Source organism: Oreochromis niloticus, linkage group LG12, assembly GCF_001858045.2.
Source record: "Oreochromis niloticus isolate F11D_XX linkage group LG12, O_niloticus_UMD_NMBU, whole genome shotgun sequence".
NCBI classification, from domain to species: Eukaryota; Metazoa; Chordata; class Actinopteri; order Cichliformes; family Cichlidae; genus Oreochromis; species Oreochromis niloticus.
In genome coordinates, this window is record NC_031977.2 from 9,270,474 (window position 1) to 9,297,489 (window position 27,016).

At 43.1% G+C, this 27,016-nt stretch overlaps 1 protein-coding gene across 1 annotated transcript in view; it reads left to right on the forward strand.

The window, feature by feature from the left end:
- fbrsl1 (fibrosin-like 1) overlaps positions 1-27,016 on the forward strand; it is a 276,488-nt gene that overhangs the window by 114,817 nt on the left and 134,655 nt on the right. The window contains 2 exon segments of the mRNA XM_025897124.1: positions 8,309-8,404; positions 13,073-13,108. Of these exon segments, the coding sequence (XP_025752909.1) occupies positions 8,309-8,404; positions 13,073-13,108 (132 nt within the window).

The window sequence follows — 27,016 nt, forward strand, 5'->3', positions numbered from 1 at the left end:
GTGGGGGGGGGGGTTCACTTTATTGCCTCATAGTTAGCTCTGAGTAAAATTCAAACATTGTGCGCTCTTTGTTCTCCGGAGTCTGTTTTGTCTGTGATTAGGTTTAAGATTCTTGAACCAGCTTTGGTGGTTAGTTTTCCTGTGAGCTGTCTTAGCTTCTGCTGCTGTTCAGTGTAACTGGAGCCCCATGAATAAACTCCATTATGTTGCTGAATAGATATCTTATTACAGGCATAGTGGCGCTGATATATATGTCAGCTGCAAAGTAAAAGGTTTACACACTAAACAAATAAATAAGATACAGTTAAGATCATTTAGGATCAGCTTCTTGGTCACAGCTCTTGAAAGGGGACTAATTGTGTCCATATTTTAAATCCAGAGCCCCAGCACAAGAGCTTTTCCTGGTTCAGAAATATTACTTATTTTATACTTTCCCTTTAAGCAGTCCCATAGCTCATCCTCTGCCCCCCTGCTGGTTGGCAGCATATTGATTAGAAAATATGATATTACCCCGACATTCCTGTTAATGACCCATTCCCCCAACCAACTGAAGAACACAGTCTAAAGTTAAACCAACTAAAAGTTTAAGACTCTTCTTCAACGATCTATTTTTTAATGACTTGCTCATTTCCTTTTACCCAACAATCTCATCTTCAGTGTTTTAATTATGCTGCAGTGAGTGATAGGTATTTTAAGTCGTGCGTGTGCATGCGCGTGTGTGTGTGTGTGTGTGCTTTCGGTGAATTTGTTAAAAGGAGCCTTTTTGCAGTGCGAATGTCAGCTTCAACTGATAATTATTTCAGATTACATTAGAGGAAATTAAACATTTCTTACAGTACGTGTGAGGGTGACAAAGTTATCAAGTGCAGACACAGGAGAGAGTGTGAATGTTGCACTTCCAAAAATGTAATTTTTACAACTAATAAGATCATTTTCGAGTGTTAAAAAATAATTAATGGTTTCACAGCAGCTGAATGGTCTTTGCCCATGGATCAGTGGTGCACAGTGTCCTGTGTATAAATTATCAGAGGCAAATTAAAATGTAGAAATCAAGTTATTAAAAAATAACTTGATCTTTGAAGAAACTGGGGTTAGGCTGAGAGCAGTGACTAGAATGCAGAGTTACATATTAATGATAATACTGATAACTGTTGTCAGTACTTTTGTTTATTGTGTGACCTTCATCTGGATTTGCTTAATATTTACAGAGAGCAGTTCTGGCTTTGATTTTCAGTTAACTTGTGAGTTCAAGTTGTGACAATCTCCGTGTGTAGCCAAACACTGTATGTCATTTCGACATCTGTCTGGACCACTGAGCTGTCCCACCAACAGACTCTTATCAGCTGATAAGACTGTTTACACCAGTCTTATCTCTGTCCACTTAAGGGCGATGTAGTTGAGAGTCATAAGTGATAAATCCATTCCACTCAAAACCTTCGGCACAATTTTCCATCCTACCGTTATTAAAGTCAACACTCACTATAGGCAAAAACCCCTCTTTATTTATTGCATGTATCTTTTACAATACTGAATTATGATGTAACTAAGACATAAAGAGCTCATTTGTAACATATGTCATGCAGTGAAAATGCCTCCAATCAATCACACATCTCTGTTTGAGAGACATGTATATGCAGTAAGAATGAGGTCATAATGTTATGTGTAAACAGTTAATTTTTATTCTTATTTTCTGATGAATCTGTTGGAGAGAATGCAGATCTATTTTCAATGGTTCCACTTTAACTTGGCGATTGGTAAGGCCGGTTGAGACGGATGTAAAGGCACACACACCTGAAAATGAATGAATAAATCATTCTCTCTCTTACGCTCCTAAAGGTTTAGCTGACCACAAAGTGCAAATGTGGCATTTGCAGCAACATGTACCACAACCTGAAATTGGTTTACTGAGACTTTGAACGTGCCCTTTTTTTTTTTTTTTTTTTTTTTTTTTTTGAAAGTCAAAGTGAACTTTGACTTGCAAATGATTATGCAAGTTGGGAAAAAAATAAACAGCCTCCAATATGAGCACCATTTGAATTTTTCTTGTAAGCATGCATAAGAGCTTTGCGAACCTTTGTACACCGAAGTGGAAGCTGTGCATTTCTCGCAAAAAAACAGGAAATAAATAAGAGGCTACGAGATCTGTTTAATGTTGGCTTCACAATTGGAGAGCAAAACGCAGATCCGCAGCACTGCTTCCTTGTTTTCCTTCCAATAACATCATTAGCATTTTGACATCATCCTCCTAATTGTTGTTTGTAGCTTTGAGAAATGGTTGCCTTGGAGTGAGAGTTGAGAGGGAGAGGAGGGGGCTGGGGTGTTTCCGCTGTAAGGGGCTTATCTGTTCAGGACAGATACTGTTCCTATGGTCTTGGCTGACAGGTAAGGTGTGTGTGTGTGTCTGTTGGTTGCAGTTGTCAGTGAACCCCAGGGACAGGTGCTGAGGGATAGGTTCGTATTTGGGAGCAGATGCACCTCCCCTTCCTCCTCTCTTGCCTTGTTCCCTCACTCCCCCAGGAGGCATATGGTGAGAGTGATTGGAGAGACCCAGGGCCCAGAGGGAATGCTCTTCTCCCCAGTTCATCTGTTTTAGATGGGGCCCTGCGGGACACTCAGGCTCTCCCGAGGTCCCCGTTGGCTGGGAATCAGGCCGAGTAGGTGGCTCTGCTTTCAGGTTGACTGCTTTGTTACAGTGCGGGGCGGTTGCAGTGGCCACCCCTGTTAGCTTTACACTCGGCTGCATTCTACACTGCAATTTTGTGCAGAGGACACATGCCAAATGGCTAATAGGTCACACCTTCTCATTTGTTTGCACAGTACCTCATTTATATGCAGCGTGGCTTTTAATCTGCCGACTCTTGTCAAGTCCTGGCGTCGGTGCTTGGAATGGAAACACCATCACAGGCTCATATTTGTAAACCAGCTTACAAATGTGATGTAGTTCTGAGTGCAGTAGGAGACAGAGTTATGGGGGCATTTTAGGACTTGTATAATATGTGTATCCCTTTTTATGTGGTCATTTATTATAAAGTGAGCTCTATGAATAATGTATGATTAAAAGCTGTAATGGATACACTGGGACTCGTCAAAATAAAAGCAAAAATCCATTTGCGCTCCCTGTAGTAAATCCACTTGCTTGTCCTTGGGCTAATTTCCAACTTGGGACTTGGTGGGGGAGTGAGTGCATGTATTGATAGCGATTCAAGGGAGGGAGGTGTTGGTTGTGCTGTAGAGGGAGAGGGAGCGAGAGAGAAAAGGGAGAGAGAGAGAGAGAGAGAGAAAGGAAAAGTGAAATGATGCATGTTAAAGGAACAAAGTCAGGAATACCTCTCTTTCTCTCTCGATGCATCCTTCCTTTATCTCACTCGCTTACAGAGTCTCCCTTTCTCTCCTTGCCTCTCTCCTGTCTGTGTGTCTCACCATCTTATAGCTCCTTTCCGTGCCTCCAAGCAGCTGCCACTTCTGCGCCTGAAGAAAATGAAGGCAGATGAATCAATTTGGCCTGTGGCCCTAAAGTGCACTTGTCTGCGCCCCAGCTTGGGCGGGAGGGATAATGAGCCGATAGATTGAGCCGGTGCCGGAGCCCGGCACTGAGCGCGGAGGTGCCTTTGCCTGCCGCACCACCGGGCCACCCTCACACACATACACATACTCCCAGATAGACACACGTACACACACATGTGCTCCCTGAGCAGCGGTAGCAGCCTGTTGTTGGGTTAATGGGGGTGAGGGTCCTTTGCGCAGGACACTTTTCAGAACAAATTAGAGGAAGGATCTCTATCAGTCATCTTCAGGCCTTCTTGTATTGCCCCTCATCTCCTCCTCACTCTGTGCAGGGGAAGCCCGTAGAGAAGAATAGCAGAAAGAAGGGAGTGTGTGTGGGAGGCAAGGTCCAAGATCTTAGGGTAATGAGGACTGACACTGGAACAAGGCCAAAGCACAGCCTCCCTCAGCACTGTTGACAGGTGACGGCAGGCTAGGGAGAGACAAGGCAGAGCGAACAGAGGAACTGGAGCAAGGAGAGGAAAATCGAGGGCAGAGCTAACAGCTTCTTTGATTCAAGGAGGGAAAAGGTGGGAGACCACGCAGTCATTCGATGCCCCCCTAAAACCCCCTGCAAGGTGAAGAAGGAGGGAGGATCAAAGGAGCAGTACAACAAAGCATCACCCGCGAGCCTCCTGCCAGCTCCCTGCTGACAAGCTGCAGATTGATAGACACTGCAGGAAGAGGGCGGAAGAGTGAATGGAAAAAGAAACTTAGCCAAGCCTGAACAGATATGAACCACTGCTATGTCCATCTATGTCTAACCCTTTCTACGCAGAGGGGCTTTGCGACTTCACCCAGGGTTAGAGTAGTATAAATGAGCAGACCCACGTCGGCCCTACTCAACTTGGGGGGAAATTAAGATGCTGGAGGGCCTTTTGAAGATAATTAAAGAGCACAGAGCAGCAGCCTCCAGAGATGGACTGGAGACATGTTCAATACCGAGACTAATGGAGCTAATTTCCAGTACATTATTCATGTAAAACACAGGCCCTCACTTAGCTGTGTTTTTTTCTTCCTATTTTTCTTCTCTCTGTAGTCTTAAGTCATCTCCCCAGTCTCACTCACACACACATTACTACATCCTTTTCAGATATGGGATACGTAACAGTGTTGCTTGCTCATTGTTGGTTTCATTAACTCTGTTGTTAGTCTGTAATTCAGATGCGGGTCATTTTTGTTGTTTATGTTAATGATCTTAATGGCTCCATTCAGATGCAATCACAAGAGTGGCAGAGAGAGGCAGGTTGCATTTGCAATTTTTAGATGGTTTGGGCATCTGACAAGGATGCCTCCTGGGTCTTCTAGGTGAGATGATCCAGGGATGTCCTACTGGAAGGAGGCCACGCTGGAAGACACTATATCTCTGCTGGTCTAGGAACGCTTCAGAGTACTCCTGGATAAAGTGGAGGAGGTGGCTGGGGAGATGGGGGTCTGGGATCTCTGCTTAGGCTGCTTCCCCTACGCCCAGCCCTAGATAAGTGGAAGAAAATGGATGGATGGAAAATACTCAAGTGAAGTTGAACAACACTTTTGAATAATTAGTTATCCCTGCAGTTTTCACTAAGAGCTGCGAAATGTAGGATTGATACTCAAGACTCACAAGCTGCTTGTTTGGTATTAACGTTATATGATATTGTGCTAATACAGTCCTGTATCAAATGACACAGCTAGTCTGTGTTACATGACTGTGCTCACAGTTGCATATTTCTACACACTTCAGATAGCATCACAATAATAGAAAGAAAATGTAGTTGCTGCTACAGCATGATTAGCCTTGCCCTAATACTGTCTGAAACAAACCTAAATAAAGTTTATTTTCACAAAAACTATGTGACATTTTGAACCAGTGATAACAGTGTTTTCTCTCTGTTTTGTCCAGAGTGGATTTTAAAGACATTATTTAGAAATAGAGAATAATTATAACCTTGGACTTTGTCACCACTTGCAAGCAGTTGAATTTTAGCAAAGACAATTAGTCCCATCATCCAGCTTACTAACTTGTCCTTTAACATTAATGAGTATACAACAAAAGAAAAGGGAAAAAAACATGAAAGCTATATAGCTGTGAGTTTAGGGCCAATTAAGCACCTCCCCAGACAGGAAATTAGTCCCTCACTTAATCACAGGCAGTCCAGGCTGCCAATCCTTTGTCAGAGTTGGTGAATTCCTGCCTAGATCAATTGCTATCCTGTGCAATTGAACAGCAGGTTGGGGAATGGTCTTTGCACGCTACATCATTAACCTAGGTGCCTAATTAGAAGCTGTGTTCTGATCAATAGCCAAATTGATTGCTGACTGGGAAATGTAACCCCAAAGTCCCTGAGGAGACGGAAGCACTTTGGGCACTTTGGGAATGTGTCAGCAACGCTGATGCTGAGTAAACAAAGTATTCAACGCCAGCACTTGACAGCAACACAACTGTGGCTGTACCTCGACGTTCCGTCTCTACTGACGTGCTTGCTTCCCTGCCAAGGAGGATTGCTCTGTTTGTGCTCTCCTCGAGAGGAGGAAATCAAAAGGGCCACCATCTATTTTGAGATTCAAGGAGTGATTAGGCTGACAGCTAGTCGAGAGAGAGCGAGAGAGAGAGACCGAGGGAGAGGCGGGTAGAGGTGGAAGTCAAACCTAATTAGGCCCACCTGCCAGGTCTCTCTTCCTTCCATTTCTACACCCTGATTGCTAGGCGGCAGCTCCCCCCCCACTGCTCCTCCATGCTCACCCCACCCTACCCCTATCCTGTCACTATTGACCTCAGCACACTGCTAATGCCCCTTGGCCAATCAGCATGCTTGCCCTGGCGGCAGCAGGGTAATTAAAAGGGAATTGTGTCTACTTGGCTTGTGAGCTGGTGGGCACAAGGGTAGACAAACATTCTCTCTCTGCCGCCCTGCCTCCCTCCCTCTCTCCCAGCCAGGTGGTACCGTACAGGACCTGTCAGATTAGCTGATGACCCTTTTAATTCTAGCCCAGCCGGGGGCCATAATTGATATTTACCGGGAAAGGTTAATTGTAGCAGTGATCTGCTTAAATTACAGTGGAGATCAGGAGACCGGGGCCAGACACCATACTTGCCACCGGGGGAGCTGCTACATGCAAACTGCTAGTCAAATGGATTACACCCCGCGGCCATTGCTGCTGTACTCCAAGGTGGGGAAGCAGCACGGGACATTGTGATTGGCTGATGCTGCAGCAGCACAGAGTCTTCCTTGCTTAGCTCGCCAACCTCCCATCTGGCTGGGAATTTGGTTGCACACCAACTGTGGGACTTGATGGCCTGCAATAAAGCAAACCATCCATGTTAGCATTATTGCTGTCATGTGTTGGTTTCATCATGATTTGTACATTAAATCAACTTTTATTTGATATTCTGTATGTGCTAAATAGTAAGTTTTTTTCTCTAAAATGTTATACACATGTCAACATTGTCTGCAGTATTATCTACTCATAGTTCATGTTACCTCTACTTTTTTGCTTGGTCATTCTGGCCTTCCAAAGTTAGCTTATGAAGTTTTTAGAGCTAACTGAGGAACTGGGCTGGACTGGAATTTTAGTCCAGCAGCGTATTATTTGCTTTTTCATTTTTCAAGGACATTACAGGTCATAGCTATTCTGTCCTGGTTAATTTTGCCTACCCAAAGTATGATCGTATGTGCCCTCACATTATCTAATGTACAGTATGTGATCAAGAAGGAAATGTTATTTCACTCAAGCTGAACTATGCCGACTAGACTTATAGTTAAATAAATCAGTCAAACTCAACACGGTGCAACTGAATTTGCACTGATCCCTTAAATTAAGTAAACCCAGCACAGTTGTGTTTACTTAATTTGCCCTGCTGCATTACCCATGCTGGCTGGTGCGACCAGCACCTGTTGATTGAGGTTTTGCGTTCCAGGTGTTTTTGTTGGAGCCAGTTCTATTTTGCATTTAACCAAAGTATAAACTGACTCTCACACACTCATTGTATTTCCTTTGAAAGACTGTGTTCCATGGTCAGTTGAACCCATTTTTATTCGACTGTGCTTTACATAGTCACCTGGTTCAAAGTACATTCGACTAAGTTAGAGGAAATAACATGAGCTGGAATATAAGACACAGTTTAACAGACTTGTTATAAATGATTAAAAAAACCTTCCACTTCCACTGCTGGGTGCAATTTGACAGAAAACCGAGTTCTGCTATTCTTTTCTCATTTACCATTGTGTGCAATGTGTTGTTTTTGTTTTGTTTTTTTGTTTGGTGTTCTTTGCAATTATTGTGTTTGTGTGTCATTTCTGTCAGTCAGATAGAAAGTTGGTTAATGCACAACAACTAAAATCTTTCTAGCGTGATTAAATGTTTGGTATTATTAGATCTTGTTGCATGGGCTGACACTGAATTGGAAAAGGCAGCAATAGGCAATCAGCAATCAACAACCCAGCATTCTGTACAATTTTAGATGGCATGAATATTAATAGAGGTTTCCATAGTTTGTTGCATTACATAAAGTAGGTGAGACTAAAATGTGCGTCCACCACTGTTATGAAGTACACTTAGCTCTCAACAAGATAGTTTTAAATTGTCATTTTTTCTATGGTCTGTGTAAATATTTCAGTCTTCTTCTCTTTCCCATCTTGTTATAGCAAAAATCTGTTGCAGCTTTCAAATTTGTTTCTAAAGCGTCTGAAAAAAAATACAATAAGTCAGTGTCTTTCAGTAATGGCATGGTAAAATATATGACTACAGTTTTAGACGATGGCATCATGTCTTTTGTGTTCTGCAGATCAAACCTTTGGCTCTTCATCCAGTCAAAGTTGGCGAGGACGAGACTGAACTCAGTCGACCACACAGGAGCAACTCCAAAGAGCAGCTCAGTGAGGTGAGTCCACAGACGAGACCCAAACTCTAATCTCAAATAGCCTCTTTGCGTTGGGAAGAATGCTTGTTGGTTAATATGTCTCTGAAGGTTCTCAGTCATCCAGGTCATCGTAGACTAAGCAGCTTGGAAAGAAAAGCGTCTGCACCAAAATTTAAAGAAGTCCAGACGCTTTTCTTTCCAAGCTCCTTAGAGTAGTTGGTTAACAGCACAGAGAAAGGACTGGTCACACAATATCACCTAGTTTACTTGCCATTACGTGAAGTGTAACCAGTTAAATTTAAACACAACCAGGTTCAACCAGGTGTGGGTCGACCTCACCAACCCCAGAACGGAACGAGTTAAAGGAACGGTTCCAATTACCCCTTTGCCCGCATCCATATGCCAGCCCATTTAGAAGATGAGTAGGTGGCAAAGCAAAATGGAAACCAGACATTGGTTCAGCATAAGGGATGAAATAATGCAATTTAGATACAGGGGAAGTAATGAGAATTTATGCAAAATCCCAAGCGGCTCATTTGAAATGAATGTAGAAATATGCTTCCTAACTAATGCCTGTCAAGCAGGCCTCCCAAACCTAACTAAATTCAATCAGACTGTTCATTTAGCTGACTAAAGCAGGAGGAGCGAGAAAAAGAGAGGATGAAGGAGAAGAAAAATGTGCAGCTTCCTTTTCCAGCAGGGTTGAAATGATAGGAAGGAAAAAGATTTCAAAGAACTTATTAAATACATTGTTTTAAGTTATTCATATTTCCAACCGAAAATCCAGTCTCATGAAAAAAAAAAAGAATCCCACCAACCAGCCTAATTTTTTCCTATCTTCATTTTCTTTTTTCTAAGCCTCGCTGCTCAGTTTCTCTCATGCATCCCCCCTCCGCACTGTTTTTCTTGAATTTGTGTAAAAGGCTGTCTTTTAATGAAAAAGTCAGGAGGAAGAGGCGGGCTTGTCAGATAAAAGACCAACGCTTGTTGACAGCTCTGACAGGGATATGCGACAAGCACTAAGAAGGAGGGGGCATGAACGAAGGGGGGCGGTGGAAGTGGTGGTGCTTGCTGTAATGGCGAGGGGTTGGGGGGAGAACACGGTTGAAAATTGCACGCTGTAATCGGCGACGGTGTTAGATGTGGCATGTCTCTCTAATCTGCTGCCAAATAAATGGTGCACAGACGTTGATCGCTGTAGCCACGCCATCTATATCAATCCATCTCTCCTCCTCTGCCTGTCTTTATCTTTCTTTTTCTCCTTCCATCTCTTCGTGCGTGTTTCTTCGCTGGCTGTATTCCACCCGGTGAAGGCCTGGACGTGACACACAGCGTGTCATTGTCTCCCTTATATTTCTTACTTTTTCAGCTCCATGAAATCTCCACCACCGCACTGAGAGCTCTGCTAATTTTCATAAAATACGCTCCACCACATCAAAGTGGTTCCCCAGCTTTAAGAGCTCTTAACTAATGATGCCGCATTGGCAACAAGTAAAATGGATTTCTCTTGTCTTACCGCCAAAGGAAACGGAGACAAATGCGACATGCGGACGCACCCGCCTGCCTGTAAAAACAGTCATGCATCAATTTGTGAGCAGGGGGTAAAAAAAAAAGCAGAAAAAAATGCAGGGGATGCTGTTTGTTCATTGCCATGGTTGGGTCTTTATCTGTTTATTTTGACTAGGTAATTGTGCCTGCAGTGCAGTAGGGCCCCTGCACTAAGCCACGCAGGGATTAGGGAAATGTGAGGTGGGAGAGGGGGTGGGTTCCACTGTAACTGTGTCCTGCAGAGGAGGGGGTGGCAGTTGTGCTGCTGTCGGGGTCTCGAAAACCAAACTGTATTCACCAACATATCCACCCACATGCACCCAAACCCACCCACCTACCTTATTTTCCAGCCACAGAGGGCATACGTGTTCACATCCCTTTTCTTATTATTGTCCAACTAGTAGTGATTGGCCCGCCTCTTGGCCTTCATGCAATGATAAAAAACCAATAGTCTGGGTTAGGAGAAGATGGACAGGACCCTCCCCTTTTAACGCCATGTTTTTCTTTCTTTCTTTCTATCTTTTTTTTTTTGCAGGAAGAGTGGAGGAGGGGGCGTGGAAATTGGGAGAGGATAAGGGGGTGGATTTAGTAACATTTTTCTTCTCTGGGGCTGTTTAGTTAACCCTTAAATGCCGCCAGCATCCGCCCCATCTCTTTCGCCACCAACCACCATAGCCACCACACACATACTTGTCCTACTCCCTCCCCCAACACTCTCTCTCTCTGGGGCGGGTTCTTAAATCCTTTTGAAGTCCTAAGCACTGCAGAAATCCATTGAGAGCCATGTATAATGGCTTTTAAGAGAGAGTGTTTAGCTGTATGCCGACCCTATGGCTTATGAACCACTGGCGTTTTAATGGATCCCCCTTTCCCTCCCCTCTTTTTCTCCCTTCACCAGCACTAAATCCAATGGATTGTCCCTCATTATCATTTAAATAAGCCTCTCTTTCTACTCAGAATGCTGCAAGTTGAATGAACTCAACATAGTAAGGCTAATTCCAAATGGCCTTGGCCTCACTCCACCTATGCACATATGCACTTACGCACACAAACACATGCACATACACACATTTTAATGCACTCACAACATGCACACATATAAACAACAGACCGCATTTTCCTTGAAACACACTTTTGGCCTTTTTTATCCACATATTTTTGCCTTCTGTTCAGCTCTTACCCCCCATACTCTGGCCTCCTCTCTGGTTGCGGTAGTGAGGATAGCAGAAAGGTTGAGCAGAGTGGGAATAGCCTTTTGATTCCCACAGAGCCTACTTTCCGGTTCGCAGCAGGACTCCTCCCTAATCGTCACCACAGGAGCCGTCCTGCAAATCAGAGGGGCACACAGGCGTTGACAAGGGCTGATGCTTTGAGCAGGTGTGGGAGAATGGATGAGGGACATTGCGAGGGTGCAAAACAAGGGAGGTAGTGGCGGTGAAGGTGTGGGGGAGGTCGTTTTGGATTGAAGGTGGACCTATGGATGAAATTGGTCTAGCAGAAAAGTCTCCTCCAGAGACCAGGGGGGAGAAATTGCCAATCTAGACAGAGGAATAAAAGCAGTGAAAAGTGGAAGTGGAGGGAGGGATTTTGAGATTGGTATTCGTGCTGGGCGCTGACAGACAGAGCAAGAGAACAGAACAAAACCAAGCCTTTTCTGCCTCCATCCTGCTCGTGTTCAGTATTTAGAGGACTGCATTAGAAAGCACCGGAGTTAAATGGGCCGAAACACGTCCCTTACTGCATAAAGAGATATTTATCCTGAATAAAACAGGGACAGATAAATACAGACATGTAAAAGACCTCATAAAATTGATGGGCACTGTGTATAATTTCTACACTTTGTAATATCTTTTTTTTGTAACTCTGTCCACTATCACAAGAAAGTTAGCATCATCAAAAGATGATGTTCCAGTGTGTAGTTGCCCTGATGACTTCGATCTGTGACAACAGATCAATTTTTGCTCATAGAGCTTTATATATAAGACATGTTATTTAAATGGGTGACAAATCTAGTGACGGGAATTTGTGACCTCATCGTGACATGGGGTCACAAATCACTGTTGTCTAGCAACAGGGAGAAGTCCCTGAAAAGAGATCATCCATCATTCAAACACCCACCAAATTTGAAGCTGCTTAGAAGAAAAGTTGACAAGAAATGTAAAGAACACACTGATGCATGGATTCCTTTATTATTAGTGAGTGCCTGTTGTTGCAGCCACGCTGACATCAGCAAAGTTTGATGTCATTGACAGTGCGCTGTCATTTAGAAACTATGTAATCTGAAATGGTGTCATTGTGTGGACACAAAAGAGTGCATCATCATAAAGGTCAAGGATGATGTCATAGACCCTAACCTGCAGGAGCCCACAATGACACCTTCCCAACAAGTTTGTGTCGGACCTGATAGACTGTTGTAGAGAAATTCAAACAACACACATGCATACAGAGATCTCTTGATTTATTATAGAGATGAACATGGTGGGAACACTGACAGTGTTAGGCTATGAAAGATTATGATTTATGATTTTGGAAATTAGCTCTTATTTTTATGCACCATATTTACCGATGGTGAAATATCTGCCCAGTCATCCAAAGAATGCTTGTTGTGATGCTCTTCCTAATCTAAAGAGTTGAAGGGGAGGGAGGGATTTGTTTTTTAGCACTAAACAGACACTTAAAATCTTCAGGTATAAAATAATTCCTGTATCAAATTGTTTTTTAATTTATCTACTGATGAAGGTGATGGAGTCCCTCTCATTTGTCTGTTGACGTCTCTGGGAACTAAATTCAAACCAATAAATGATACTTAATTTTCATATGTAGCACTGCAGCGCATTATGAGGACAGACCAGTGCACCCAGAATCTCACTGTTGTATTTACACAGATGTGGACTATTGGACTACAATCATATGTTTTCCACGGTGTATTTGTAGTATGGGACTTTTTGTTTTTAGACCAGCTACCCCTGTTGTTCAGAACAGAATGAATGGTAGCAATGTGAGCAGGCGTGGGGTGCATGATAGGGCGGGTAAAAGGTTAATGTGAATATTGATATTAAAGCTACGCTGCTTCATCATGTCAGCGTGAGCGAGTGAAACACTCCTTAAAGGTCATCCCTGTTCTCCTCTCTCTCCCTACAGAGTTCCACTCACTCGCTGTCAGGCCGCGGCTACTCGGTAAGTGACATTTTCATGCTTCATAGCTTTACGGCAGAATTACAATCTCCAACGACCCGCTTTATGGCCCCGGCGCTCGACATTTTAATTATGTTAAATAGAGTAATGGAGAAATCATGATATTAGGAACATTAATTCTGGCTGACTGACTGATTAAATTGCAGGAAGGTGTCCTATGCTACCTTGGCAAAAAGGGCCTCGTTTTATTGGCATTGATCAGCGCTGTTCGCCTGAGCTGCAATTTCGATGTCAGAGTTTTATATCTTCCTCCAGTGACTGTCAGTGACGGATGTTTCTGCTCACACATATGACAAAAATGCTTAAAAAGACTTTTGCTTTTTGTGCTGTAAATCCATTTTTTCACTGCAGGAAGGCTGCATGTATGTATGTTACAGTGAAAACTGTCCCGTGGACTGATGGAAGTGACTGTGTACTAATAAGAGGTAGTTAGAGAGTTATTTTTTAATCTTAGAACATGTCGCCTGTTCAAATGTGCCCAAGAGGATTATTTAGTGCCACCTAAGAAAACATCAGCCCAAACCTTTTGAACATAAACTAGCTCACAAATTGTCAGTACAGGACTATTTTTATCCCCTGAAAGCATCTGTTGCCTTGCCCCAGTGCATTCTCGAACCGTAGATTTGTGTTCTTCCCCTCCCATTGTTTCAATGATGTGTGTAGTCTCTGGATAATACAGACAAGCGGTCGTCCTTTATGTCCTTTCCTTAAAGGGAAACTCATAAGAGGAACGTTGTTTAAAGTGTGCTACTTTTAGCTGATGAGTGGCATATGGCAGTTCTCATTGTAGCTTGGAAGCAATCATCTCGGCAAACAAAACAACTATAAATGGTTTGTCAGCCTTAATCTGCCTCAAAGGACTACAGTTAAAGCACTGAACAAAGCTCAACTTCAGAAGACATTGATCTCTGTGCGATCTTCTTTTTTATTTTGTTTTAATAGAACATGTCACATTCCTTTTCCCCAGTGGCTGCATGCTCACAGATGGATGAAAACAAACAAGACCTTCCAAAAAAGCTTGTGGAGCCCTTTGGCTCGAGCTGTCAGTTTGAGTCGGCAGGGAACGAGGCCCTCTCTTTATCTGAAAGGAAGAAGGAGGGGATCAGAGAGACAGAGGGAGAGAGAGAGGGCAAAAATGGAGGTGGAGTTGGCGTGGAGGTGGTTGTGTGGGAGGCAGGGGCATTGTGCAAGCAAAGGAAAGTCCAGTAACGAGGGCAGGAAGTTTCATGTTGTCTGGCTCCCCACTCCAGCTATCCAGTGGTGCTATCTGCAGCGTTTCTAGCCTACAGGCACCTCCTGGGTACTGAGCTCTGACTCTCAATCTGCTCTGCTGCTGGGCCTGCATGATTTCTGGGGTTTGCTTATCTGTGAGTGCTTCGGGCTTTATAGCATGATGGTTTGGAAGGAGAGACATGGGGTGCGAGGTCAGGGGGCTTCAGGGAACTGCCAGCAGAGACTGAGTGGATATGGGAGGAGGAGTAGGGCGAGGAAAAGACCAGGGGCTTGATATAGTGTTATAGCTGAAAAAAAGAGACAACGTATGTGGGAGGAGGCCTGGTTATGAGTAGGGGAGGGTCAATGAGGCAAGCTCAAAGGCAACTTTGCGCTACTGGCCACTGATAGCACGGAAGAGCTATCTAATAGTTGGCCTCTGGCGGTCATCGCCATCTACTTTTTTGCTCCTCCACAATAAAAACTCAAGCTGGTGTACACGGTCTGGTTATCTGTCACAAGTCACTAAGATTTAATAAAGTGAGTCTTTCCTGACAGTTTGTCTTTAGTTCTATCGGAGAAGCTTGTTTATGCTTCCATATGTCTTTCTTCTTATGTTGCCTGTCAGGCTTGAATGGCCTCAACTGATTGGTTTCGAGAAGAACGTAGAGGAAGTTTCTGCATTTTAGTGCCAGACTCGTGCATAAGGAGTGTTTTGGATATGCCAAATACCTTAATGTTGTCTTTGGTTGTTGCTTACAAAACACATTAGCTGTTGGTTTAATTGTACTAACGGTGTTTTTGCAAACGGAAATCTTAAGACACAGGTTTTCACATTGGTGTGATATTTTTTTAAATCTATTTTTCAGATAAAACTTAAAGAAAAATGGAAGAGTAAGAAGTAAATAATATTGCATGGCTAAATGATACCAATAAATGTCTTTACCTAGTGGAGCAAAACACAGCAGGTTTTCTAGCTGGTGCATTTTTTATGCAATTTCTAGTTGTTCAAATTGTCCTTGAGAAGGGAAACGAGAACATACCTCCTTTATATGCACACAGCACAAACTACACAACACAAACAGACAGTAGCATTTAGCAAGCTTCGTGATAAAACTATTAAAAGTTAACTATTAATCTGAACATAATTTGTTTATCCAGTTGATGCATTTGAAAGACAGGCAGTCTTGCAAAGGCTGCACCTGTCCTGCTAAAACCTACAGCCCTCTGTCCCACCCATCGCATTTCAGGGTGAGGATTAATCTCCGGAGCATTGAGTCCAGCATTGATATGTAGCAGCAGGAATGAGACTTGCTATCTAGCTCGCTGTGGAAGACTGGATATGGAATTGTTTATCAGTCCAACTCTCTTCTGTCTGCTTAGTGCAGGCTTCATTATAGCCTTGGCTATGTTTGGGAGGCAATATCTGTTCCTTGTTTCCTGTGCTGCTACCTGATTGTTGTTCCAGTGGAGATGGGTCTGGGCTCTGGCGATTTATCATCCTCTCAGGGGCTCCTCGATAAAGAGTCCAACATCTGCACCTGAGAGATACGTGCTGCAAGAAACGGGAAAATGTCAAAAAAAATCTCACTTCAACGATCCGCCCAGCCTGTCATTACCCCTGGGTTACATATATTGTCTGGAGGGGGAGATGTTGTAGCTAAGCCCAAAAAGACAACACACCGCTCTTTTCTTCCAGATGAAGTGATTAAGCGCCAGTCACCCACCCCATGTCTTTTGAAACCACCCAAGGCCAAGCCACGGCTCATGTTTTCTTTGACGATAAATCCATGCAGGTTTTGTCTGTGACAGTATAATCTAACTAGTCTGTTTTGGGAGGGTTTATCTCCGCTACGTCAGAGAGTCAAACCTTAGCTGAAGTGTTTGTGTCGAACAGGAGTATTTGGAGCTCTCAGACACACCCGTTCTTCATTTCCCCGTGCTCAGGTTGTCATAATCATATTTAACGCTAAATGAGTACACTCTAAACAGAGCAGTCCCAGTCATGTGTGCATTCTTAAACAATCTTGTTTTAATTGATTTGGCATTCACGACCTCCACGTTGTGACAAATGCACTTGTTTGTATGAGTGACGAGGCTTTTCGCAAGATCTCTATCAAATACAAGGATTATGTCACTTAATTACAGTAGGAGCCATTAAAAGCTCCATGCTTTATTTAACAGAGTAAAACAGATTTGCTGGATTTAATGCTAAACACAGCAACTCAAAGGAAATTGGGTGTAAATTATAGCTTGAATTTAATTTTTGAAACAAGATTTTTTTGTTAATATACTCTGGCATCTTCTCCTGCACTAGATGGAGCATCTTGTCTGTCTCTTTGTACATAACTCTCCCTCCCACACTCTGTCTTTCTCACCGCGCCTCTTTCCAGTGGGGTGTGCAGGTCTCTCCATACCACTGGCTCTGCACATGGTGAAAATTAGTGAAGGAAACCAAGAGCCCAGCAGGAGTGGGCTGGGGCCCTGACATTCTATTGGCCTTGGGGTGGGGCGCTGCCTGTCAGTGGTCGCTCTATGAGGGCTGTCCGCCTTAAAAAATCTATTTGTTTATCCCCGTGTGCGGTCCGGCTTCAGATCCTGGGCCCCGCTGCTCTCTACGCACCAGGGACCTGGGCTGTTGCCGCTAGCAACAGATAAAAATTGCTGTTAACCACAGCAGGGCCCACAACACATCAATCAACCGGTCTGCAGATAAAGGCTGCAGGCTTCTTGGGCCCCGGCTGAATGGTGCAGTTGAAAATCCTTTTCCAGTGGCTGAGCACACAGAGCCGTGATGATAGAGGCCCGCTATCATTCAGAGTCGAGGAGGGAAACTTCATTTTCAGCAGTGCAGTTCAGGTTTTGTTCTAAAGGAGATGCTTTAAAATGGCACCAAACAAAAATGGAAGCGGTCATTTAAATAAAAAGGCGACACTGTGAATTAGTGTTGACTGGGCTTAAAATCTTTTATAAACATTTAAAAGACGGCACAGTTTAGTTGTTTGTATGAACTCTTAATTGCTCTCAAAGCTGCCTAAAAGTTGGGACATTCGGCTTCACAAAGTTTCACATACCCATCATTAAGACTGAATTGAGATCAACTACTGGACATTACTAAACTCTTTACCCCAATGGGCCAAACTGGCATTAGAACAAAACATTTTTTTCACCAGGGGTGACTTTAATGGTTCATTCTAACCTTTTGCAGCCCAGTTCCACAATCCTTAAAGCAAATGCAGTGCTGATGACTTCGGTGCCCGGTAATAAAAAAGAACAATACTGATCTTTTCTTATATTAAATCCAGTTAATGTATTCCCAGCTCTATGTTATCGTCCATGTAGCTGTAAGTTGCAGCTGGAGTTATTCCAAATGAAACCCACAGTCTCATGGGTAACAACATTACTTTTATCCCCCGAAGCCCAACCTTGATTATCATCCTTCTTAGTTTGTCCTGGATGCACTGTCCCCTAACTCACCTGCCCCACTTTAAACAAATAGCCCTATAATGTAACAATCAAACAATGCTCTGAGGATTTGTTTACTGCAGCCTTTTTCCCCATTAAGTTTCACTAACACTGCAGAAAAAAAGAGTGGTAATTCCACTTTATCATATGTTACATATACCACAATCAAGCAGCAATTACATGCTCCTTCCATTTGTAAGAGCTCCCATTGCCGACGTGGATGTTTTAATGAGGGCTGTAATGAACGCTCAGGGTGTTTGGCAAGTCTCCGAGATGTTGCTGGGGCTTTTATGGCTCCCCATTATAACGTACAATTTGCATCAGCAAATTACAATGCTCCATATCATTATCCTGCACCAAGGCCCGATCATAAATTAGAGCTCCAATTACAAACATCTATCTGGGAATGGGGAATGAATATGATGGCAGCCCCCCAGAAGCAGGCAGGAGGGAGCGAAAGCCTCCTGTGGATTGTGGGATGAGACTTCCATAGAGGTGTGATATTCTCATAAACCATCCTTATGTGGAATACATGGTTCCAAAAGAAATAGACAATTTTTGGAGGGGTTGAGGGGGGTAACGTCTGCTATTTCTTTTTTGGCACTTCCCTATGTCATATTTCATGGCACACTGCACATTGAACTTTTTGGTATTTTAATCTCTCTCCTTCTGCTAAACCCAGCACCCACTGATTTCTATGGCTGACTGTTTCACACTTTCATTCAAAGCTAAGTAAACCAGTCCATTCAGCTGTGCAGAGGAGAGCTCGTTTTATTGTGTCTCAATTCAAACCAAAGCTCTGTCTCTGTCCCTCCCAATCTCCTTCTGTCTTACTCTCTCACCCTCTCACATTCAACTTGATTATACACCGGAGGGAACATCATAAATCATAGAGATTTATCTTGCTGCAGCCTATTAATTTAGCACCACAAGTGTAATATTATAGTATGTCATTTAAAGAAGCTTTGCAGCAGTGCTTTGCCAGTGTCCGTCAAAAAGTTCAGAGATAAGCGTTTTGGTTTGGGCTGAACCATCATGGAAAAAAGGACACTTCTCTTTTTTTTGTGCTAGGTTGTTCTTCACGCTTACTTCTGCATAGAACGCCGCCCGTTCTTTGGTTGATATTGAGATTCTGTGCCTGACTCTCCTGAGCACTAACTGTTGTTGTAGGGCAAACAAACAGCAGTGTACCTGTGATGGCTGTGTTGCCTGTAATCTGCGACCTGTGGCCAAATCTTGCATGGAGAGGTAGAACAAAAGGCGTACGCCAACAGATCGCTGCAGGCGCCAAGCAGAAACCACCTCTACTGATGAGACAAAAGGCCTGCGGGTCTCCCACAAACCCATAAGAGCTCCCAAATGCTGCACAAACAAAGCCTGAAATTAAGAAGAGCCAGAGGCAGGCCCATTTCTGCAGCAGAGCTAAAGTGTTCCTTTTTCACAGCCTCGGTGGATTTCCACTATGGGCTTGTAATAGGGCAGAAAAATGAAACAACGCTTTGCCATTTTCAGTCACAGATATTGAGAAAGCAGTTTTTTTCTTGTTTTGCATTTTTCCAGCTCTTTCTGCATTCACATGTCCTACCACACGTTGTGGACTCATTTTAAAGGTACTAAAACCTCCTCTTATAGCCTTTAGCGGGCGTCAGATGATGTTTAATTCATATTTTGTTTTACATTTTAACCTTTCATGTCTGTAGAATCATATGCATTTGTATTTTTGTTTGCAAAGCCAAAGGACAGAGAATGTCTTCCAACCCTGGTTAGAGCTTCAGAGGTCAGGAAATGAATTTTATTCCATATTCACAAACACCCCGTGGCAATTATTACTTCTAACTTTTAATGTTTCTATGAATCCATTAGGGTTCAAACCCCCTACCTGCCTCTCTAACTCTACCTTCATGAATACAATTTCTAGAACCTTTCAAAAAAAGTTAGACTAAGTAGGTCATGTTCTGCCACTCATCTTCTAATCACTCACCGAAAAGAACATGATTTCCCTCCATCGGAGCCCCTCAGCCTTGCTCCTGGGATTTCATTCAGCAACACACACTCATTTGATTTTCTGGCATGTATTTTCTCCTTTTCCTTTCTCTCTCTACACCCCCTTGCATTGCCTAACTTGTATCTGACAGTACACAAGCAACATCTACCGTGCTTCCAGCTTCACAACACACACTCACACATATGCACCATAGCTCCTCCTCCCCCTCCATCTCTCACTATCTCTGTCTCCCTCAGTGGAGAAGGTGTCTGACAGTAACAGCAGGTAAGGTATAAGATTACAGGAGAAGCAGGGGCAATTATAACTCCAGCTGATGCTGGTGTGTTTATGAGGAGAGTAACTGTTAATGACAGTGTTGTGGTTTCTCCAGAGGCCCCAGCACAGCTCTGGGAAGCCTGCTGTTTTTGTCAGCCTAGCTTCATGCTATTTGTTGTAGACAAGTTTAGTTTAGTGGGTTTTTTTATGTGCTGAAGTGACTGTGTTGGCCCTGCCTGTGCTGTAATGCTACGTAGGTAAAGATTTCCTATAATGTGTTCAATTACCATTTGGTTGCTGACTGAATTGCAAACAAAAGATGGCATCTTACGGTCATAGCAGCTTGGCTTGGTAAAGCATATTGGTAAACACATGTATACACGCAGTTGCTGATGCATACATGAGCTGGCGATTGCTGTTGCAGGTCTGTCAACAGGGTTTTGGCTGCCTTGCTACTTGCTCCATGTGCCTTCACATACAGCAGGCAGATCATAGCAACTGAAGAGGAATTTGGGTTTAGATTTTTAAAAATAACTTAATCATAATTGTACAAGATTTTCAGTTTCTAGCACTGGGACTCTCCCCGTTACTGTTCTCCTTGGCCAGTGCTTGACTGGCAGCAAAAGGTTTCAGCACTACGATACACTACTGTAGACCTTAACCTGTACATACAGTGAAAGTACACTGGTTAGCCACAAAATTTCAACCACCCACGTAATATTTGTCTGGTAACCAAAATAACTCTGACCTGCAAAGTTATTTTGCTGAGTGTTTCCTCAGAGCACAAAACCGCTGAAGAAGATGCTAACCGCTGGAAAGAGGCAGGGTTAGCATCAGATTGTTTAGCATCAAACTGCTGAAAAAAGTATTGCTGGTTCTGATAGAAAGGTGTCAGAACAGTGCAACAGTGCATTGCTGTTTTTGGTTTGTTTTGTCTTGTGTATGTGGCTGAATAGCTGGAGACAAGTTGCGGGAGTCCATGCTGACCCCTATCCTCCACCAAAGCGCCAACAGTGGGCACATGAGCATCAGAACTGGACCATGGTGCAATGGTGGTCTGATAAATCGCATTTTCTTTTACATCATGTGGATGGCCAAGTGTGTGTGTAGCTTACCTGGGGAACACCTGGCACCAGGATGCACAAGGGGAAGAAGACAAGCAGGTGGAGGCAGTATGATGGTTTGGGCAATGTTCTGGTGGGAAAGCTTGGGTCCTTACATCCATGTGGATGTTGCTTTGACACGTACCACTAATGTTTCTATGCCCTTCCATAGAAACATTATTCCCTGATGGCTCTTTCAGCAAGACAGTGCTCAACGTCACAAAGCAAAATGGTTCAGGAATGGTTTGAAGAGCACAACGAAAGCTTAGAGCTGTTGACGTGGCCTTCAATTTCCCCAGATCTCAATCGAGTATCTGTTGGATGTGCTGGACAAATAAGTCAGTTCCATGGAGACCGTACTTTGCAACTTTGGATCTGTTGCTAACATCTTGGTGGCAGATACCACAGCACACCTTCAGGGGTTTAGTGGAGTCCATGCCCTGATAGGTCATGGCTGTTTTCACAGGGAAATGGGGACCAACACAATGACGTGCAGGTGATCATAACGTTATGCCTGATCAGTGTGGACTTCTCTTGCTAGTTTTCTCATTGTCAAAGTTGAGTTTCATGGAGTTTCCTGCCTGTTATAGCCCAACCTTTGTTAGGTCCCACTGTTAAGTTAATAAATGTTTCAGCTGTCACTGGTGTAGCTATAATAAAACATGAAGTACAACATTTTTTTTTTCAGTGAACTGCAAAATTAATTTATTATAAAGAGAAAATAAACTAAAATAATATAAAATATGATTGTACAACAAAGTAAAGCTTTTTGTAAGTTCATATAAGTTTTGGTGTTAATTCAGCATTCAAAGGTGTTTTATTGCTTACCTTGAGTCGTTTGCCGCGTTTGACCGCATGTAAACTGTTATGCACTTCTATGTGTGCCAGATGGTGCAAAGACACTATTTGTCTTTTGTTTCCTCAGAGGCTGCACCTGTTGGGGTTGAATTTACCTGTTTAATTATCTGTATCCTCTGACATATGCTTGACGAAGTTACAACTCTACTGTTACAGACGTTGTGCATTTTCAGTAACATGTGCTTGCAGGTGTTTTATAATAGTTACTGCTTGGTTATGTTATTTGCAAAACATTGCATCCCTTAAACACTGCAGGCCCAGGTGTGGATACATTGTAGAAGTCATACCATAACCGTGAGTCTGTTGTTGTTTTTTATTATTTTATTATGCTTGTTTCAGAATTAAGCTTACTTACTTTAGATAGTAAAGTCAGCAAAATGCCAAACAATGTAAATGAATGACACACTCGCCCCGTAGTCATCTGCCCACAACTATCCACACTCCAGACCCCATGCTCTGTGCCCTCGGCGTGTGGTTGGCCTTGGCCCCGATCACACCGGGGCACATGGGAGATTAACTGGGCCGGCTTATTCACTCAGCAGGTTTCCCGACTCCCCTTCACTCATCCTGGCCCAATCTGCCAGCTAACCTCCTGCTCCGCCGAGCCCTGGCAGCAGGGCACCACAAGCCCAGCCCGCCTTCATTACGCCTGCCAGATGGGCTGAGAATTAGATTCGAACTCCCACCAATGAGGGAGGGAGAGTAGAGAGATTGAAAGAGAGGAAGGGAGAGAGGTGGTGGAAGAAAAGGGAGGAGGGAAGAAAGTTGTGGGGGGAAGAAAGTAATGGTTTTTGTTTTCATTTATGTTGCAAGTTATTACATTTTAATGTAACACCCCTGGGACCTGGCAGCATTAAATGCCTGTTCTTGAATAATCGACACTAACTGCAAGTAAATGCTAGGGGAGAATGAAATTAGCAAGCGCTGCAATTTGGCATAGTGATTATCGGCTCCTTGGAGGCACTTCCGGATGATTTAAGAATGCTAACATTTAAGCAAGTCAGATCTCATTACTCTTCAAGGTTAAATCGAGCTGTGTCGAAGGGGAGATGCCTGATTGGAAATAGTGCTTCCTTGTCTCTCTTCATATCTCTTTGTTCATGGAGATGTTTCTCACTTTTATGGCACCTCACTGCAAGGTAAAAAAAAAGACTCAGGGCTCAAATCTGTCAGACCCTAATGACACCTTTTGCCAGTTCTTAATTGGATCAGCAATGCTTCCAAAGTATAATTTGTTCTTTGCCAAGGATCATCACTCGTGCTGCGAGCGCTGCCATGCCCAAATCCTTTAGCCTTGTTCTGAACGCCGATGTGTACAGCACATTGCCTGTGACACTGATATGTGGCTGGGACACGAGATGAACAAAAGAAAATCGGGAGCTTTTTGAATCTACACCAAAGGGAAAGTGTTTATTACTTTTTCAGGCTGCGCCACAAATGTTCTTTTATACTGTATTTTTCGCTCCTATTCTCACTCATTCTATGGAGGCAGAAACGATTTTCAAAGCAATTTCAGCCCTGGCATCTTCGGGTCCAGTGTTTACCTCAGCCAGCCGTACACATCTGTTCTCCACACAAACTTGATCCAATTAGGTGACAACAGACAATGGCTTACTCCTCCACAAGCCCAGCGCAGTGCCGGGGCTGCCGAACAATACCAAAGTGTTTTTTCTTCCATTACAGGGTGTCAGATCCTTTTAAAGGTGTTTACCCACTGTTGATGTGGCAGCCCCTGTTTCCAAAAGGGACTCAGCTGGAGAAGTGATAGGCAATGAGGATAATGATGTGAGTGGGAGCAGTGTGGTGGATGCAGATGCACTTTACTGTGCAGCGTGTTATAAATCTGTCCCTCCACTGCACCGCACCCCACAAAGTTGAGGGACAGATGGGCTGGACTTTTATCTCCACTTTCCGAATTCCACTGAAATCAACACACTGATGAAATTTATTTAAAGCAAGGCAGGGGCAACAAAGCTACATCGGGGAACGTGTCTATTAGTTTTTCCAAGCTGTTGTTTTCTCATGCAGTGGGGAAAATCATTGCAAGTCAAATGTAATCATTCCACTGTTGGGTTATTCACCGTCTCAAATAATAATAATATTAGTTTGGTCCCCGGCATTGCTTACATCAGGTTTGCAATCTGAATTTCTGAGACACAAGTAAGTAGTCTGATGTTAATCACAACCAATCACTGATGCTATCACTGTTGTTGCTGGGGTTTTGTTTTTTTCTTGTTTATAACAGCTTTATCTTTTGGCACATCTTGAAATTTGGCAGCCTGAATTCATTATCTCCAGCGTTTCATGTAGTCAACAAACATGGTATCTGCAATGTGGGATTCTGCCTCCTCCTACTTACATGCTGTGTGCACTGTACCACATCTGATGTCTCTACATCACATTTTGTCTTTGTTGTGGCCAAAAGGATTTCTGGATTGTAGCAGGGTTACCCTAGGAATGAGGGAAAAGCCTCTAAATTGTAACCAGGCATTTCCACATGAAACATTCATGCTTAAGTATGATTAGCAGAGATTAAGGTGGGTTTGTTTTGCCTCTTAGAAGGCCCCGTGACAATTTGGAAATGGATTGAGAGCAGCTTTTGCAAGCACAGCCTTCTTAATCCGGTGCCAAGAGTTCTCACCCACCTTTCCTGAATTATTTACATTGAAGTTCTCACGTCAGCTTTGGAGCCAGTGGCCTAGAGGAACTGTATAAAACTGCCTAAACCTCAAAGCATTTGAAGGATGGAAAATATTATGTTAAGTATTTCCAAGACTTTTAATGGAACATGTTTTGCAAAGGAGGAGATTTGTCAGTGCCACTTGCGGAGCATTCAGGATGTATTAGTAGACAAAAAAAAATCATGTGCTTCATTCAGTTTGGAGTGTGCCTGCCTTGTGCAATGGGAGCTGTAGAGTTTTCCATCTCCAAGGCTGCTGTGGTCCGTTATCCCATCCAAGCTATTCTGCTATCATGTATCCCATTTCCATATCGTCTCCCTATCGCGTATATGAGATTGAGCCCTCCCATGTGCTGGATGATGCGATCCCCAGATAGATTCATTCATACATAATGATAAACGATGGGTTTGGACCGGACTACTTATTTGACAATCATTGATGTGCCACTGTGATGGATGCTGAAGAGATCCCGCAGCCCTCGCCACCCACCGCATAGCCATAGCTCCATCTTCTGATCCCACCTTATTTATTTTCCCTGGTAGATCAAGGTCTTGTCTCTTTAAAAAAGAAATATCAAATTGAATTAAAATTGCTCGCTCACCCAAAACAGAAGCCCGTGCGCCTTAAAAATCACACATTTGTTCCCACAATTCATTGCAGCAAAGTCAACCAACCTCCACCCCCCTGTTTCTTTGGGTGTGTGGTAATGTGAATTATTCATGCCAGTGGGGCCACAGCGTGCTTCATCATGTTAAAGTGCCCATGACATTACTGATAGAGCCACCAATGCCCCCACACTATGCTAATGCATTTAGAAAGAGGAAAGAAAAGACACAGCAGCATCTCAAGGGATCAGGAGGACAAGAATAAATCACACTCTAGAAATTAGTGCTTGGAAGTCTACATTTAATCATAAATAACTTGTTAGCTTATGATCAAACATGGCTTTAGCTTTAGGGTATGAACTAATGGCCGGACACTCTCCTTCAGGATTTTCTGGTGGTGAACGAAATTCATGGTTCCATCAATTAATCAGTTCCATCCATTCCCTTACTCAAAAGGAGTGCCCCAGCAGGTACTACTACATGTTTGATTTAGCGATGTTTTTATGCCACGTACCCTTCCTGACACAGCCTACAGATTTGTATCTCCACCCATGACTAAACCCAGGAGCTCACTTAAGGCAAATGTGTAAAGCACTGAGAGTCTGCTAGCGCCAAAGCACCAGATCAACAAAAATCACCAGTAGAAGCATTATGAGTCTAAACTGGCCTAATTGTAGTCCAGACTTGTCACCGATTGAAATCATTTAGCATTTGATGGAATGCAACTGAAATTCTTATGCGATAGAAAAAATGTAATTCTAGATCTCCTCGATTGGTGTACACATGCGTGTTAGCAGCACAGTGGTAAACATGTGCATGTCTGCGCTTTCTAGAACCATGCTATTGGCATCAAATTTAAAAAGAGAAAATATGTTTTTCAACAAAAAATCTTAACATTTTACATTTTGTCTTTGCACTTTCAAATAAATGTATGGTTTATGATTTGCAGCTCATTTACATTTTACACAGTATTCAAAGTTCTTTGGAAATGAACGTGCACAAATCATTACCACCCATTACTGTTAAAACAGATTGGCTAAACCATATGGTGTCACTGTATTTTTAGATATAGAATATTCATATCCAATGTCAGTAGTCGTTAAAGTAACCGATGTAGCGTAACACTGTGTTCTGTTGTTTTAAAGAAACACTGCTATGAATGAATGAGTCATACCATTTGCACAATGTACAGGACAAGCGAAGCTAAAACCAGCTACACAAGTAGATAAGTTTCACTGATGCCTATAATCTCCCCCGTTTTACCAACTCAGGCTGAGAGTAAAGCTTCTTTCCTTTCTCTTCACTTAGAGTCTGCGTCAGGTGCACTGAGGAGGTAACTTTGTGTATGCACCACTTCTCTACTCTAATGATTTATTGGAGCCCTAAAATTTGATCAGCCAGCTCAATTGTAAGCACAAAGAATTACATTTGTTTGTGTTATTGAATGGAGAGCCTCAATTTAGCTAGAAGAAAAATGTCCCTTCTGTGAATAGTGCACTAGTGCACATAATGTAGGCCCAGAGGGAGAGGCCATCATTCAGCTCTCCTTTTTGTCTTTCAGGTGTGTGTTATTATGCCAAAGAATGGTCCGATTGATAGAGATTTCTAAGCCGGCATACTATCACATCCTGCATCTGCTCGGCTGACTCATACAAATGCAGGCCTCTCCCCAAATGTTATTTCTTCGTGTTGTAAATCAATCTTAC